Here is a 17,849-nt window from a genome sequence, read left to right as displayed (position 1 = left end):
GTCTTCATTCTGCTCTTGGGCTGGAAAGGAAAACAGTTTAGAAACAAATGCATGAGACCTTGAACAATATCTCATGCAGATTAGTTCTTGCTGAGGAGAAGGGAGAAATGCCTTTTAGGTGGAAAACAGTCATTTCATTCCGTTATACACGTGAAAAGAGAGTTACAGTAGTCTAAGCATGAGGAGATGAAGGTGTGGATAACTGTCTCAAGTTCAGAGCAAGACCGAATGGGACTCAGCTTAGCAATGTTCCTGAGATGGAAGAAGGAAGAGCGAACAAGAGAGCTGACATGAGAATCCAGGGTGAGAGCTGGGTCAAAGGTCAATCAATCAATCAAAGCTTTATTTATAAAGCGCCTTCCGCAACCCTGTCAGGAAGCCCAAGGCGCTGAACATGGTACAGTAGAAGTACAAATATATTGAATGAATCAAAAATAAAAGCAATTCAAAAATAAAAGCAATTCAAATTACAAAATACAAATTACAAAAACTGGTGAAACATTCTAGTACAGGACGGATGGGTAACGCCAAGATTCCTGACGGAAGGTTTGGTGTGAGAAGCAAGCTGACCAAGAGAGTCTCTGACTTTGGGAACCAGCTTGTCTGGGGCACAGATGAGGATCTCAGTCTTATTTTCATTCAGCTGTAGAAAGCTCCCAGCCATCCAGGTTTTGATAGAGTCTAAGCAGGTTTGTAACAGCTGCAGCTTAGACATCTCATGGGGCTTAAAGGAGATGTACAGTTGGATGTCATCTGCATAAAGATGGTAGGAGATTTCTTTGAAGGAGCTCAGGATGTGCTGAAGAGGAAGCAGATAGAGGAGGAAGAGCAGAGGCCCCAGCACAGAACCTTGTGGGACACCATGATTAAGGGAGGTGGTGGAGGACCTAAACTTGGAGAAGGCCACAGAAAAGGAGCGCTCAGAGAGATAAGAGGAGAACCACTCCAGAGCAATTCCTGATAGGCCTACCCAGTCCCTCAGCCTCTCCAGTAGCAGGTGATGGTCAACAGTGTCAAAGGCTGCAGTCAGGTCCAGCAGGACCAGAACAGAACTGTCCCCTGCATCACTGTGAGTCAGAAGGTCATCAGATACCCTAAGAAGAGCTGTTTCAGTAGAATGAGCTCTACGAAAACCTGACTGGAAGCTATCATAGATGTTATGTTCATCAAGAGCAGCTGTGAGTTGTTTAGCCACAACCTTTTCCAAGATCTTGGAGATGAACGGAAGTTTAGCGATGGGTCTGAAGCTGCTATGGAGAGAGGGGTCGAGACTCGGTTTTTTAAGAAGCGGGTGGATTACAGCATTCTTAAAGTAAGCAGGGACCTGACCAGAAACCAGAGAAGCATTAATTATAGAGAGCACGCTGGGACCGATGGACTGAAAAGCACTTTTAAACAAAGATGAGGGTAAGATGTCGAGGGGGCTTGCAGAGGTCTTCATAGAGTTAACTAGTTTGGTTAACTCAGGCAAAGAAACAGGAGCAAAGCTATCTAGGATGACGGGCCTGGTTGGAGTCGGGAGAGGCAGCGATAAGGCTGAAGGAGAGATGCTAGATCTAACCTTATTGGCTTTGTCCACAAAGAAAGACAGAAAGTTCTCACAGTCTGCAACAGAGTGGATGGAGGCTGTAGGAGAGGCAGGAGAGACAATGCTGCTGATGGTGTTAAACAGCACCTTGGGGTTCCCTTTTCTCTGGGACACCAGGTTGGAAAACTAGGAAACCCTGGCGTCTCTGACTGCATATTTAAAGGATGTCAGAAGATCCTTTAGGTGCAGCAGATGGACGTGGAGATGGGTTTTCTTCCACAAACACTCAATTGTTCTGCATTGGCGCTTCAGGCTGCAAAGTTTGTCATTAAACCAGGGAGTAGGGTTCACTGCAGGAACTGATCTGGTTCTGACAGGACAGATGTTGTCCAGAATGGAGAGGCAGTGCTCGTTAAACTGAGAAGTTAAGGAATCTGGGTCATTATCAGAAGAACAGGGTGGATCAAAAGCAGCAGAAAAATTGCTAGCTGTGCTCTCATTAAGAAAACGAGAAAAAAAACATACGGCGAGCAGGAGGTGGGGATACAGAAACTGACAAGTTAAAGAAAATGCAATGGCGATCTGAAGTATAAACGTCCTCAGGACAAACACTGTCAGCATTTAGACTTAGGGTAAAAACAAGGTCTAGAGTGTGCCCCCTGGTGTGTGTGGGGCCAGAAACATGCTGGGTAAAGCTGAAGGTGTCCATAAGGCTGGAGAAATTGATGGCAAAGTGATCAAAGGGTTCATCAACTTGGATGTTAAAATCACCAACAATCACCAGTCTGGACAGCTTCACAGTGGAGGATAGAAAGTCACTAAACTCCTGAAGGAAAGAACTGTTTGGACCAGGTGGACGATAGACCACAGCACAGTAGAATGGGTCCTTACGCCCAACATTAATTCAAAGGAAGCAAAGTGACCAGAGGCTGTAGAGCTACATGGAAGATGGTCTCTGAAAACAACAGCTAGGCCTCCACCACGACCAGAACCCCGGGGCTGGCTAAGAAAAGAATAACCACTCGGGCAGAGTTCAATCAGAGCAGAATAATCAGATGTTTGCTGCCAAATTTGCTGTCAGAAACAGAAAATCCAGGTTTTTAGAGAGAATTAGATCATTGAGCAGGAAGGACTTATTGTTAACAGAGCGGGTATTTAATAGAGCCATACTGAGTGAGGTGGAGAAATCAGAAACTACAGAAACAGCTGGAGTTAGTGGACATAAATTAGCAGGGTTAGATCCACGTATGGAGGGAACAGGAGGAGAAACCACTGAGGAATGAGGATAAACCGACCTTAAAAAACTTGGACAGAGAAACCGCGCCACAACGCAGCCTGGCGGGAATGCGGAAGTGGCGCTCAAGTCGCCAAACAAAGGACAAGAAGCTAGAAGATTGCGCCGATGTATACTAGATAAACCACGCTTTAAGAGAAGTCTTATTCTCACCTGGATTCCTGCTCGTTTACCTCTTTTCCTCCTACGTTTTCCCCGGGAGTGGATGAACATCACTGGAGGCGCCCTGGCTGGAATTGTCGTTTGGCACTGGGCCAGTGCACCACTCAGAAAAACAAACAGAGAGGTACATCCTCGGTGCATCTTGGGTGATCATGAACGAACGGAAGGACAACAGAGTCTGGCGTTCATAGGAGATGGTAGCAGGGACACTACCGAAGAGGATCGCTGTCACGATGGGAAGCCAAGAGGAGGTTAGGACCCAAAGATGCAGGGAACCAGATGACACTTAGTGGAGCAATAACGTAAAATCCTTTTATTAAGAATAAGTCCAAAAAGGCAGGGAGCCAAAAAACAAAAATCAAAGTCCCAAACAACAAAACCTAGAATCCAAAAACGAAGATCCAAATCTAGGGAGGGGAACGAGACAAAGGTGACTATAGACAATGACCCAACAACAGACAGAGACACAGACAGGGTTGTATACACTGGGACATGATGGGAGGCAGATAGGCTTCAGGTGTGTGGGGAGAGAAACCAAGTGAAAGCAATTAACTAATCAGGGAGGAAACTAACATGACCTAAGAGTAAAAACCTAAAGACAAGAAAAGCCAGCAAAAAATAACTAATATTCTAAGGGGAAGGAAAACTACAAAAACCGGTGGGAAAACACACTAAAGAGACTAATAAAATGAAAAGCTGAACCTATAAAAACTGCAGAGGGGTAACTAGGGGAGACCGAAGGAACACAGGACCTGGGAGGGATAATCTGGAGGGCTGCAGACCAGGGGACACATGAGGAACACAAAGAGACACATAAGGGGATCCTTAGAGGGGGATGGAGCACACAAGGAGACACATGAGGGAGACGCAGACCATGACAATCGCAGACAGGAGCAAGGTGGAAAAGAGGAGGTTAGTGGAGAAAAGTTTGAAAAAGTGGCCGGTGGCTGCAGCTAAGCCAAGCACAGGTGCCATCTTGTTACCGACCTACATTGTTACCGATGACTACATTGTGGCTCATCACCATCAGAGTGTGAATGATTGGCTGTAGTGCACAGCACTTTGGAGCCTTCTGACTCAGAAAGATGCTATACAAGACCAGAGTTGATCATTGAAACCCACAGCGGCTCCCTGCACTAGCTAGATCGCAGTGTATCGTTTTATCCAATAGCGGTGGTAAGGGTGGGATTAAGGAGGAAATTTAGACCATTCTAATTCACAGCTGCTCACTTCCAGTCATCGTGTTTGAGGAAGGACCCAACTTACCTGGTCCACATAGAACAAGGATGCTACTCCTGAATTAGGAAGCAGGCTCTATCTTTATTTAATACATGACCGTTTACCCAACAGGAAGACGACGATTACCTCATTTTCAAGAATGAGATCACCACGGTGGATGACAATGTGAACAGCTTGATCACCAGGAAGCACTTGGTGGAAGCTCGGTTCTACTGTCAGTACCCCAAACGGGGGAACGTTACCCTGGGCTTCTCAGCACACAGGAAGAAAGTCACCGTGTGGGAGAAAGGCTTCGGCACCTTCACCTACCAGTTTGAGTTCTACCCAGACAGCCAGTTCAGAACCATGATCAATCCCAACTCGTACCCACTGGAGTACGACGTTGGAGAGAGGATCTACATGGAGCTGGACTCCAGTTCCTCCATCAACAACACCGAGATGTTAGTGGAGTCCTGCAGAGCTGCACCCTATGACAACCCCAACTACCATCCAACCTACTCCATCATCGAGAACGGGTGAGAACCCTGGAGAAAAAAACAAGAATAAGATTTGTTCATGAACCCTGACCTTCTGTCTGACCCTGACCAGGTGTGTCGTCGACCCGACTGTTCAAGTCCACTTTTCTTCTGAGGGACAGTTTAAGTTCAGCATGGAGGCCTTTAAGTTCATCGGGCTACACGACCAGGTGAGGAACACAGTTCATTTTTCCAAATCATAAAATTCATCTTTCTTTTCGTTCAGTAGATTTTGCCCCAGGTGACGACAGGTTGTGTGAATGAGTCCACGAGTCGACAAGCACCAATAAAATTGCAGAAATAAACTTTTACACATTTAAAACATTACATGTTCAAAATCGGTAAAACTGAAGATTTAATGAATGAAAACAATAAAGCAAAGGTTTGAACTTTATTGAATGTTTAAAAATCCACCAATCTAAATCTTAATTCATATATGTGTTCAGATGGTTTTTACATAAACAAACTGAAAATAAAATCACTTTTAAGGTGAGTTAAAACATGATTAAAATTATTCTAGGTTAAGATTATTTCAGCCTATAAATCAATCTGAGTTGATGTCTGAATGCCAAAAGCAAGCCTTACAACTTTACTCTGACAAAAGGAGCGGTGGATGGCTGCTCACACTGAGCCAGGTTCTGTTAGAGGTTTCGTCTTGTTGAAAGGGAGTTTTTCTCACCACCGTCACTACATGCTTGCATACTGCTCTAAAGGCACTGACACATGACTCTGTGCAGTCTGCTGGGTTTCCTTACACAGGAAACTTTTAAATGACTGCATTAGGGATGCAACAATACCACTTTCTTCCAAACCGATACCGATACTTGGATCTGAGTACTCGCCGATACCGAATACCGATACGATACTTCTACCACACAAAAAATGCTATGAATTGGAATACAGGTTTTATTTTCTTCTCTGCTTTCAACGGGAAAAGACTGTGAGGTAGATAAAAAGTAAAATATATGAAAAGAAGTGATCACAAAACTAAAATATTAGGTGAACAGAAATAACAAGTTACAGTGAAGCCACTTTCAAGCAACTGTACTGGTATCGGTTCCTGGTATTGGTTAACTTTTACCGATACCAGTATCGGTAAAAGTGCATCCCTAACTGGCTTAATAAACTGAACTCAGTAGGAATGTTTACTTTGCGACGTGCCTTGCGACGACTCTTGATTTGGTGCTACTTAAATAAACTGAACTGAATTGAAGTGTTACAGCTTCAGCTATGATGACCCACCTGGTATAACAACATTTATTAGAATCGCTTTAATCCCAACGGACACAGAGATGGAAATGAAAGGGAAAGGAAGAGACGCAACAGTGGGAGGCTAGGGCTAAGATGCAGAAGCTTTAGCGCTCCACCTGTGAGAGTAAAACTGTAAGGCTTGTCTTTTCAGACATCATTTCTGATTACCTCACAGCCGGACAGGACACGGTAAAAAAATAAAAAAAGATGTTGCAGTGGCCGAGTCCGAGACCCAACCTGACAAATAAACAATCACACGCTCCTACCCCCAAGCATAACACATAAAGGGCATTCAACCTAAAAACACACAGGAATGAATGCCACACACACACACACACACACACACACACACACACACACACACACACACACACACACACACACACACACACACACACACACACACACAGGTGTACAAGCAGGTACTACTGCCCAGAGGGAACAACCAGAACCAGAACCAGGAGAAGGTCCCATTCTTACTGGGGTAACAAACGGACCACCCCACCCAATGCATGGCGCAGACACCCACCAGCCCACATCTGATAGGAGGAGTCCTGCTCGGGTTAATAGTTTGCACAAATCCTTTTTTTAATCTGTTGTCGGACCAAAAGGTTTGCTGACAGTTCTGCTGTTTGTTCACTAGGTGGAGGACGCTTGATTAGTGTTGTCTTGTTTACAGGTGTACATCAGCTGTTCGGTCATCATGTGTGAAGGAGGAAACCCCAACACACGCTGCTCACAAGGATGCATCAACTCCACAAGTCACAGCTCCCGCCGTAGAAGAGAAGCCGTCCTCCAGACCGGAAAGCACTTCGTTTCCCAGGGTCCTTTGCGCCTGAGGCGGTCAGCAGATGTTGAGGGAGGAGGCTCAGGTGAGTAAACAGGTGTGTGGATGTTTCTGAGCTCCAAGGTGACAGTTTTCAGTCAGCTGCGTGTCTGTCGCTTCCAGGGATGAACCTGAACATGAACCTGGTGTTCATCGCTGGGTGTCTCCTCGCTGCCGTCGGGATGATCTGTGGCGTGCTCATTTACAGAGCCAAAAGGTCAAAGGTTAAATATCAACCTTTGCCCTTAGAGGAAAGTTAGAAAGTGCTCAAATGTTTTTCACTACTTTAATGTCAGACTTTGTGTTTTAATGAACTAACTCTGTTTAATTTTTCTAATGGGAAAGGATAAAATGATATTAATATTAAAGTTCTTTCAAATAAAACTAAGCAGCTGTTAATCATCATCCTGTGACATTAACCCTTTCATACATGAAAACACCAATCAGGACTTTGAAACAATTTTTTTATTCATTTTTAGGTAAGAATGAAACAAATTGCAACTGAATCTATTGTATGTCTACTATGTCTGCAGTGTTGAACATGAAATACGTTGGCTAGGTTCACTAGAGTCCAAACAGCCTCAACAGCAAAGACCATTAGTGACCATTATGCACTCTGTTTCTGCTGTTTTATGTTGAATTATGAAATAAAAAAAAGTACAATAGATGAAATTTTCACTTTTTGTTTATTTTATTATAATAAATCTTTGGATTTAAATAAAAGAGACCAATTCAGGGAGGATTTTCTTAAAGGGTTTGTTTCATTTAATATTTTGTGATTTATTATTTTTCTTCTGTCTCTCTGAATTTGTGTGTAAAGGTGGACTTTTTATTTCTGAGTGGCTCAATAAAATACTCTTAAATAAACTTTAGGCTCATTTGAATTTCCCTCTGTAATCAGACTTTGGGAGCCTGGACCCTGTTTCATCACTTTCACTTCTGATTTGTTGTCTAAATCAGAAACTTATAAAAGAAGGAAAAGTTTAAGAAAAACCTAAAAAAAAAAGTATGACAAACATAAAACAACAGTAAAGTAAAAGAAAGAAAGTCTAATAGTATTTTATTAATATTTAAGGGATTGTAGTTGGGTTTCATCAGAGTTCATGTTTCATGTGAATATAGTTCATTCTGGGCGTCCTACGTTCCTTCAAAGCACCAGATGGCACAATTGTTCTTTTAATTCTCTTCGTTTTCTGCTAAATGTCAATAAATTTATTTATTTTAAAGCAGTAAATCCACGCAACATTGTCAAATTTCCTAATTTAGTTATAGTTACAGACTGGAGCATTGTCTGCAGAGATCAAACTCTTAATGGAAAGCCCTTTTCCCACTCCGTGTTGTACTTATGAACTTTTCCCTTCTCGGACAAACCTTGGTTTGGTGCAGGCTGTTTTTATTTCTTCTTGGCCACATGCTCCACCGCTCCGTTTCTCCAGCCTGAAAATCCACGTATAGATTGTACCTGATTAACAGAAACACAAACCTCAGTTAGTTACATCCAAAGCCTTAGAAACATCTCAAAGGTTCTGGCTACATCCAAAGGGACAGCAGTCATAAAACATACAATCCACAGACAGTTAGATGGTGACTTGGCTGTCCTGTTTCAACTCCAGCAGCAGATGTCACTAGATATGTTTGGCTGAATGAAGCATTGAGTAATTAACCTTTAGGCAAAGCAACGGGTCAGAAAGCCTCATTGATAAATGAAGGTTCATTTGACCTTCAGCCCTGATAACTGAACTTAGCAGCAGATTCAGAGGCTTGTCTGGTTCTCCAGGTTAGAACCTGTAGATTGTAGAACCTTCAGGGGTTTTATAAATGAAGCAGGAATGACAGATTTGCTCTTGATGCCATCCAGTCTTGCCGGTTTAGGCGAGTCTTTGTCTTATGACTGATTCTGTTTTATGATCAGACCTGCGACCATAATTCACAGGTGTGTACTTGTTAATTAGGCTTCACATAATCAGGTGGATGATGAGGTGACTGAGTTTACTCGTGGAATGAACTGTGTCAGTGGTGTTAAAGGTGCATTATGTACAAATGAAGTAAAAAGCACACCCTGTGGTAACATTTGGTTACTGCAGCCACTTTAAACAACTCTGTAGCTTTTTTCACTTCAGGCGTTATCAAAACGAGAGTTACACTGGACAAAAGAGGACAGAAATATTTACGTTTTGATATACAAGCATTGATACATAGTAGGTGCTAGTATTCCAAAAGATGTCGGAGCAAATCTTTTTTAAGAGTCAGCTCCCACTCTTTGAGGTCATGTGATCCCGAGGGTTAAGGTGGCAAAAAGCCAAAATGAGCTCTTCAGTATCCTGACAAAAACACACACGTGTTTATAAATCAAAGTTTATTTATATAGCACTTCAAAAAACAACTTGTTGATCAACGTGCTTGAAGAGCATATTGCAGGTAGAGCCTCCTTTGAACAGAGAAACATTTTCTGCCCAAACAGAAGTGACATAGCCAGAGGAAGACCTGTTAGCTTGACCCAGACAAAATGATAGATTTTAATGGCGGCTCTGACGCAAGGAAACTTCAGATGTTATTATTGTACTTGTGGTGGGCCACAACCATACATGAGCCTGCTGCACGCCCCAGAGAGCAGAGACAAGCCAGAGGGAGAAACGATGGCCAAAGGAGACTGTCGCATTTCCCTCCCTGCTCCCCAGCTGCTGTGTCTGTGTCAGAGGTGGAAAGAGTACTAAAATTTCCTACTTAAGTTTGAGTACCAATACTTTGATAATTTTTTACTAAAGTACAAGTAAAAGTACTTGCCTAAATTTTTACTCAAGTAAAAGTAGAATAAACAAAATAAGAATCCGCACACTTCAATCTGCGATGTAGGAGTTTACTGGTCAAGCTTTAGGTCAGAGACCTTCATCAGACCGAAAGCTTGACCAATAAACTCCTACATTGCAGATTGAAGTGTGCGGATTCTTATTTTGTTTATTCCACTTTTTGATCCAGCACCTTTCTCAGATGAGCGGTGACTCCTTCTACTCAAGTAAAAGTAAAAAGTATCGTAAATAAAATGTACTCAAATTAAAAGTTACTTAGTTACATTTTTGTCAGCGTAAGGATGGCCACATCTAAGTGGTGCAAAACCACAACGCCAGTTCCCAATTCACTCGTGTGCATGCACACACACAAACACACACACACACACACACACACACACACATACACACACACACACTGCAGCATGTTAGAATCATGTGAATGACTAATTTAACTACATTGAACTGCTTTAGTAATAATTTAATCTTTTATTCTGGAGTAAAATAAAGAAACAAGCTAAATCCTCACAAATCTGCTGCATCAAGGAGCGTCTTCTGAGTTCAAACAGGGATGGAGCACAATGTTACACCTGAACAGTATCAGGATGGTTTAACTCACAGAGGCCTGCAGGTCTTCTGTTTTATGAGTAAATGACTTTCCAATTAAGCGTGGTGGTTTATGCACCATTCAACCTCTGTTGGACTGCCTTGACTACATCAAGCAATGGCTGGCTCAGAACTTCTTGTGTTTCAACGAACACAAGACTGAAGTTATTCTGTTTACGCCACCAAAGACCCCAGGAGGTGCCCAAGGGCTTGATTTTGCCACTCTGGCACCGCATCAGAAGGCGGTGGTCTCTAACTTAGGGGTAAAACTGGACGCAGATCTCAGATGTGATGCTCAGGTGAACAGTGTTGTGAAATCTTGCTTTTTTCATCTACGCCGCATTGCGAAAATTAAGCCTTTTCTGTCCCATAATCATTTGGAAACTGTAATCCATGCCTTTGTTACCTGCAGGCTGGATTATTGTAATTCGCTATATGCGGGGCTTAGACAAGCTCCAGTAGCACGCCTCCAGGCGGTTCAGAACTCTGCAGCCCGGTTGTTAACATCTACCAGGAGGTCTGAACATATAACACCAGTCCTACGTGCCTTGCATTGGCTCCCTGTTTTTTATCGCATCAGGTTTAAGGTCCTCCTGTTTGTGTTTAAGGCGTTCAACACAGGGGCTCCTAAATATCTTTCCGATATCATCCACCAGCATGTCCCGGTGCGTTCCCTTAGGTCAGTTGATAAATGTGCCTAGGTACAGCCTGAAGTCTCGTGGTAGTCGAGCTTTTTCAGTACTTGGACCAAGTCTCTGGAATGAGCTGCCAGCTGATGTAAAACAGGCCATGTCATTAGAAACTTTTAAAGGAAGACTGAAAACACATCTGTTCTCGCTGGCTTTTGGACGTTGAAGTTGGGGGAAGTAGGCCGGATATGGACTGTGAACTGGCACTCAGGTTTTTGTACTGTATTTTAAAATTGATTTCTTATTGTATTTTTATAGGATTTATTACGGTATTTTACAGGGATTTCTTAGTGTATTTTAATGGATTTATTAAAGTATTTTAATGGTCATATCTCTGTCCTATTGTGTTGCATTTTATTGATGTACAGCGCTTTGTTTGTCCATTCTGGCCATGTGAAAGCGCTCTATAAATAAAGTTGATTTGATTTGATTTGATTTGATAAAGCGCTGATAATCCGCTTGTTGAGCGCCAAACGTTATTTTGCCGCTGCCGTGCGGAGCGGTAGGGAAACACGTTTCAAATACGGAACCGAGTCTGGTTACCGAACCGAGCAGAATTCTGATGACGTCACACCGGTGCGCTAAGGTGCGGGTTCCAACCCACAGGAGAGGATGAGAGGAGGTAAACAGCGAGTGGATCACACGACTGAACTAATGTTTTTGAGCAAAACTGCGGTAAAAATGTCTGTTTGTCCTCATTATCTAAGGTGTATACCCCCCCCCCCCCCCCCCCCGTTTAGACGCAGCGCTCATGCAATATTTTTTAATTCATTAAGCTACAACTTATTTCAGTTACGGATATGATTTAAATAGCAAATTACAATTCTTGAAAAAAGCGAATTACAATTCTTAAAAAAAACATACTCTAGTAAAAGTAAATGTACGGATTTTCAAAACAACTTAAAAAGTATTAATACACAAAAAAGCTACTCAATTTGTTTCCACCTCTGCTCACTTGTAAACGAGATGCTTAATCTCAAGTGGTTTTATCCTCCTTAAAAATAAGTCAATAACTAAATAAATAAATACAAATAAATTAAATTATGCGCATATTTAATAATGCAAATTTTGATCGAGTGGCACACACGTTTTTTGCTAATCTTTTCGCCATCGTAAAACGGATTGCTTAGAAAACCAAAGAGTACATCTCCCACAGCCGAGCCGCTCGTTTTGATGTATAACTTGGGAGGGTGCACGCGTTAACGTCCACGGAAGAAGAATAAAGGAGATCAGGAGCACAACATAAAGGGCCCTGCCAGCGTCTGCGTGTCCTATATGACGTCATCAAAGGCTCGTCAGTCAGTAGTAGACTCCACAGCTCACTGTTAACACACGTGTGACAGAGCTCTCGTGAGAATCATCGCGTTTCTGACTTTCTCTCTCAAACACAAGAATATTTTACACAAAGACCCAGAAATGCCTGGAAACAACGTCTCTAGTAAAACAAAACCGTCTTATGAGATGTGCCTCGAAGATCCAGAAGTGGATTACAATCTGAAAATAAATTTTGATTCTGACGGAGAAAGCTCCGAACATGATTTGAAACCACTAGAAGAAACTCCTGGATCTGGAAAAGTCCAGCAGGAATCAGCTGCTTGTGAAAAACATGAAAACGTGGAAAAACTTTTAAGGCAGGTGAGTGAACTCAAAAAGCATCTGAGCCGTGCAAACGAGTCTCTGAGGAACGAGAAGAAAAACAGAATTAAGGCCGAGTCTGATTGTGCTTTTTACAGGAGAGAAATTAATGAACTGGAACAAGGACTGGATTATTACCAGAGCAAAAGAGATACCCATGAAGAAAACGTGAGAACTTTAAATATTCAACTTAAGGAAAAAGATGATTTATGCGAAGATCTCCAGAAGCGTTTAAAACAGGAATCTCAGATCAGAGCCCACCAAAGACAGAAGATTCAGGAGAAAGACATAAGTAACGAGAACTTAAAGAAAGAAATCAGTAAACTGGAAGAGAGACTGGGTTTCCATCAAAGTGAGGCAGAAACCCCAGAAACCCAGCACAAAAGAATTATGGCTTTAGAAATTCAGCTGCAGATAAAGGAAGGCGTCTGTGCAGATCTCCAAAAGCGTTTAGAGGACCAGCTCGACCTCAGGCGCCAGCTAGAAGACGAACAGAAGAACTGTTTCTACAAAGATTTAAACAATCAGCACTTCAGGAAGCAAATTGAAGAATTAGATAAAGAAAACACAGATCTTAAAACCAAGATGGATAATTTTTACTCCATGAAGAAGCAGTTGGATGAGGTGTCTGCACAGCTGGAGGAGAAATCTTCTCTCTGTGTAAAACTGAAAGAATGTTTTAACAAAGAAAAGCAGCTGAGAGTCGAGTTAGAGAAAAAACAACCGAAAAAAGACATCAGTAAGGAGAAGTTACTGATAGAAATTAATGAATTAGAGCAGGGACTGGATTATTATCAGGATATCGCAGAAACCAGACTGAACAGACTGCAGACTTTAGAGAATGAGCTGCAGAAAAAGGAAAGTCTCTGTGAAGATCTGCAGGAACGTTTAAACCAGCAGAGCCTGCAGTTAGAGCAAGAACTACAGAACAGTCACAACAAAGACTCAGTTCATCAGAGTTTAGAAAAAGCAATTGGAGATCTGCAGAAGAAGAACGGAGATCTCATGAGCAAGTTGCAGACTATGGAGGACACAGAGACCAGACTCTATGGGGCAATCAAAAACCTTCAGCTGGAGAAACTCAGAATTAATGAGCAGCATGAAGAAGAGCTTGAAGTCCTGAGACTGCAGCTCCAAGACCGTCTCTGCTCTGAGCTCCAGGCTGCTTCTGAAGGGAGTTCACCAGACCCACACACACCTGTGGAGAGTCTGGAGACAGATCCTACTCAGGATTGTCAGACGGACACAGACACTTGTCCTCCGACTGAAATCTGTCACGAGTCAGAACTGGTTGGGTCTGTAAGTCTCCATGACGACGACTGTCCACCTAAAGAGGACCGTCCACAGACAGCCAGACACCAGAAGAGCGTTTCTATGTGGAGACGCTTTAAAAAGTTTATGACTCCGGCGTGTCGACGGAAACACAAAACCACGTCATAAACAGATCATGTGACTGGTTGAACCCCCCCAACACACACAGCCAGAGGAAAAAAACGGGGCTGCATGTTGGAGACGATGTAGAAAGTTTAGCTTCACAGCGAGGTCCCTGGTTCAAATCCTTTCCATGTGAAGTTAGCATTTTCTCCCTCATGTATGCGTGGGTTTTCTCCGGGTGCTCCGGTTCCCCCCACACGTCTCTGGCTGTGAGTGAGTGAGTGAATGCATGAGTGAGTGAGTGAGTGAGTGAGTGAGTGAGTGAGTGAGTTAGGGCTGGGCGATATCACCCAAAGTCAATATAACGGTATAAAGAGGATTTCACCTAGATAACGATACATGGACGATAGCTACAGGCACGCGCAGAAACAAAAGGTGTCACATGTATTACGCTGAGTCAATGGCCGTGTTCGAGTTGAGCCGTGCCTCGCCTGGAAAAGAGACGAGAGCAGACGGACGCAGCAGGGGGAGTGGCTGAAAGCCGGCGTTTAAGTCGGACAGATTTCCCTACATGTGTAGCTCGCGGGTGACGATGGGTGAAGATACCGCGTTAGAGTTCATAGTTTAATTTTTTATTTTAATTCTGGTGCCTGTTAGCAACCGAAACACATCCTCACATGCTTGTGGATATCATATATTGTAGACATGTGCATATGAAGGCATGACTGTTGTAAAAAGTAAAGGTTATCAGCTGTAGTTTTAGTGTGCTCATAGGAAACGTGGCAAAAGAAGACAAAACACATTTCTCACATGGCCTGCAAAGAGCTCCGTGAGTTGACGCCACTTCTCCCGGCATGCAACAGTTCAAATCAACTGGCACCATCTTGGCAGGCAGTTGCCTGCAGTTAGGCTATTGTTATTTTCAGAAAACCCAAACTAGAAACCCCAGGATGCCATAACAGACGCAGACAAGATGAGGGAAGAGCCAAATTCCCCGAGATCCTGAACACAGCAAACATTGGATCATTGCAATAAAACGCGCTAGTGACCGGGCTAAAATGAAACTGTGGGATCCCGGGAGCAAAAGGTTTTGAGTACGCAGCGACCACTTCATATCAGGTAGTTAAACCTGGATCAAGATGGGAACCAATCAGATCTTAGATCAGGTGAGAGCCAGGCGTTTCCCATCATGCCCTAGGTTTTGCAGCCGGTGAAGAACAACTGCAGAATTTTGCTCCAAAATCTGCTGCCGCCTTGATCTCACGATGCCTACGTAGGCATGGCGTAAGAGCAAGTCGGACACAAATCTAACCGGCAAGCACTGAGCGCTGATCACCGGTGATCTAATCTGCGCGGAACTGGCTTATCTCAACCACGGCCATTTTGATGTGACTCAAGGTGGTACAGCTTCTTAAAGGGACGTGAACGTTGCTAACCATCTCACATATTTTCTTTTTTAATGATAAAATTTATTGATATGGCAAAATGATCTCGATAAGAGTCAGACATTTCGATAACACATTTTTTATGTGCTGCCCAACCCTAGAGTGAGTGAGCGAGTGAGCGAGTGAGTGAGTGAGTGAGTGAGTGAGTGAGTGAGTGAGTGAGTGAGTGAGTCCCATCCGCTGAATCACCACCTTAACGCGGTGGCTGGGTTTGTGCATCTCTATGAAGGCTGAAGGCTGTTGTGTCGGGGTCTCGGCTCCAGGTGAGTCTACCCTGGCAGAGCTTTCTCAGCTGAGAGGTCAGACTAAGAGTGATTCAAAGACTTATTTTATAGAAAGCCATGAAAAGGGCGTGGCTGGTCTGTGGGTCTTCGGAGGCAGCAGACAGGTACCAGATAGCCAAGCGGGGTGCAGCAGTGGCAGTTGCCGAGGCAAAATCTCGGGCGTGGGAGGAGTTTGGTGAGGCCATGGAGAAAGACTCTCGATCGGCTCCAAAGAGGTTCTGGCAAACTGTCCGGCACCTCAGGAGAGGAAGGAAGCAACTCGCTCACACTGTTTACAGTGGGGATGCTGACATCAACTGGGGCTATAGTCGGACGGTGGAAGGAATACTTTGAGGAGCTCCTCAATCCCACCTACATGCATTCCGAGGATGAACCAGAGCCAGGAGACCTGGGGATGGACTGTCCAATCTCTGGGGCAGAAGTTGCTGAGGTAGTCAAACAACTACACAGCGGCGGAGCCCCGGGGGCGGATGAGGTTCGTCCTGGGTATCTCAAGGCTATGGATGTTGTAGGGCTGCCGTGGTTGACACGTCTCTGCAACATTGCGTGGTTACATGCGAACGCGGAGTCACCGTCATAGGACATTTACACTCATCTGACAACTCATCAACGCCACACACAACAAAGGCCTCCCTGTGTATAAAAGGCGTGCCTGGACACATAACGTGCAGGCCACGGTTGAGAGAACACGCGCTCAAGTCCGGTACCAACCTGACATGCGGCGCGCGGTCCTGATACGCAATGACCGGAGGCGTATGCAACTTGACATGAGAGTTGTGAACCCAGTTACCAACATTCACCACATCTTTCAACCTATAGATATTCTGCGGAGAAACCACAGGTAAGTTGATGAGAAAGGCTAGAGTTCCATCCTCTGGAATGACGAATAAGGGAATGGCACTGCCCAACGAGAAACCTAGATGAACCTGTAGTGTAATCGGGGCCTCCGAGGTCACCCTAGCCATCGCAGCCCTGACCATGTCTTGGGACATGAGGTACGGAGGTATCCTCCCCATGAGGAGAAGGTCGATTGAGGCACTCACGTCCCGACCATAGTCGGCCAGGCAAGCAGTTAGCATCTGCGTATGACCATAATCGACGTCCACAAACGAACGCAACTCATTCACGGCGGCTGTTGTTTTACGCAAAATGTTACTGTGAGTGTTCAGCACCACCATAGTTTGTTTCTCTGACACGCCCAGCTGTATCAGGGCACGCCGCTGCTGCAGGACCTGCTTACGCAGTTTTGGGTATTCCATGCTAAGCTCATCAACATGTCGACGAATGGTGTGAATCTCAACCGAGTTGACTGCGGAGAATGCGAGATTTAAGAGATTGCCAATGATATTTCCAATTGAGAAAAGTCCGTCCAGGAAACGCTTTGGTCTTTTTCTGGTACCGGAAAGTTCACTGTTAGAAACTGTGAATTTAAGTGCTTGTTTAAGGATGTGACCGATATCGGAGATTGCATGCTGTGTCATAGTACGAGTCCAGTGTTCACCCGTTTCCGACAGGTTGCCGAAGGCTGTCTTCATCTTATCAGTACATGCCATAGCGGGGTCGAATTTGACAAAGACCTTCTGTGAATACAACCAATAGTCAGTCATCAGTAGACCTGGGCGGTCTCGGAGTGCGATCCCCGAAGAGGGCCCAGGTTCATACAGACGCGTCAGAGGAGGCGGATGATCTGTACCAACCGCAGTTGATAGCAGGCCGAAACACGCGACTAACAGAACATATCTCACCAGAGCCGGGAATGGAAACCAGGGGCGTTTCAGGTTGTAAACACGCGTGGTCACGCGAGGGTCCGGCGCAGGTGGAGGTGCCGTGGGTCCAACGATCGACGCACAGGTGGAATTGGAGATGTCGGTGTCAGCCAGCGCCGGTACCGGACACCAGGTCCCCACACCCTCGGTAGACGCATCACCAGCCGCCGGGCACAAGGTCACCAGCACCCGCTGCAGCGCGTTGCCGTCGCCGACGTCTACCACCTGTCTTCCGCGGTCGGGATCGTCCCCCCCAAGGCTCTGGGCGTCGATGCAAGTAGTAGCCCCCCCCCCCCCCTCAGCTCCCCCTTCAGTAGGTGGATTCCCCACCACAGGGCTCGCCGGCACGGGCGCTTCCTCAACGCAACCACTAACCCCCCTTTGGGTAGACGTGTCCCCCACCTTCCTGTGGACAGGTTTCACAGAGACCACGTAAATACCCTGGATGC

The 17,849-nt window shown here is 44.6% G+C and overlaps 1 protein-coding gene across 3 annotated transcripts in view; it reads left to right on the top strand.

Annotated features, from left to right (window-relative positions):
* Positions 1-7,699, top strand: part of LOC107381473 (uncharacterized) — a 35,270-nt gene extending 27,571 nt beyond the window's left edge. For all 3 annotated transcript variants that reach the window (XM_015953167.3, XM_054731999.2, XM_054732000.2), the window contains exons 11-14: positions 4,335-4,738; positions 4,812-4,908; positions 6,669-6,861; positions 6,939-7,699. In XM_015953167.3, coding sequence (XP_015808653.3) covers positions 4,335-4,738; positions 4,812-4,908; positions 6,669-6,861; positions 6,939-7,075 — 831 coding nt within the window. In that variant the 3' untranslated portion in view covers positions 7,076-7,699. The remainder of the gene's footprint in view (positions 1-4,334; positions 4,739-4,811; positions 4,909-6,668; positions 6,862-6,938) is intronic.
* The last annotated feature ends 10,150 nt before the right edge of the window (positions 7,700-17,849 follow it).

The sequence above is a fragment of the Nothobranchius furzeri genome, chromosome 9, assembly GCF_043380555.1.
Source record: "Nothobranchius furzeri strain GRZ-AD chromosome 9, NfurGRZ-RIMD1, whole genome shotgun sequence".
In the NCBI taxonomy this organism is placed as follows: Eukaryota; Metazoa; Chordata; class Actinopteri; order Cyprinodontiformes; family Nothobranchiidae; genus Nothobranchius; species Nothobranchius furzeri.
Note: the sequence above shows the minus strand (reverse complement) of the source record. Positions and strands in the feature narration are given on the sequence as shown.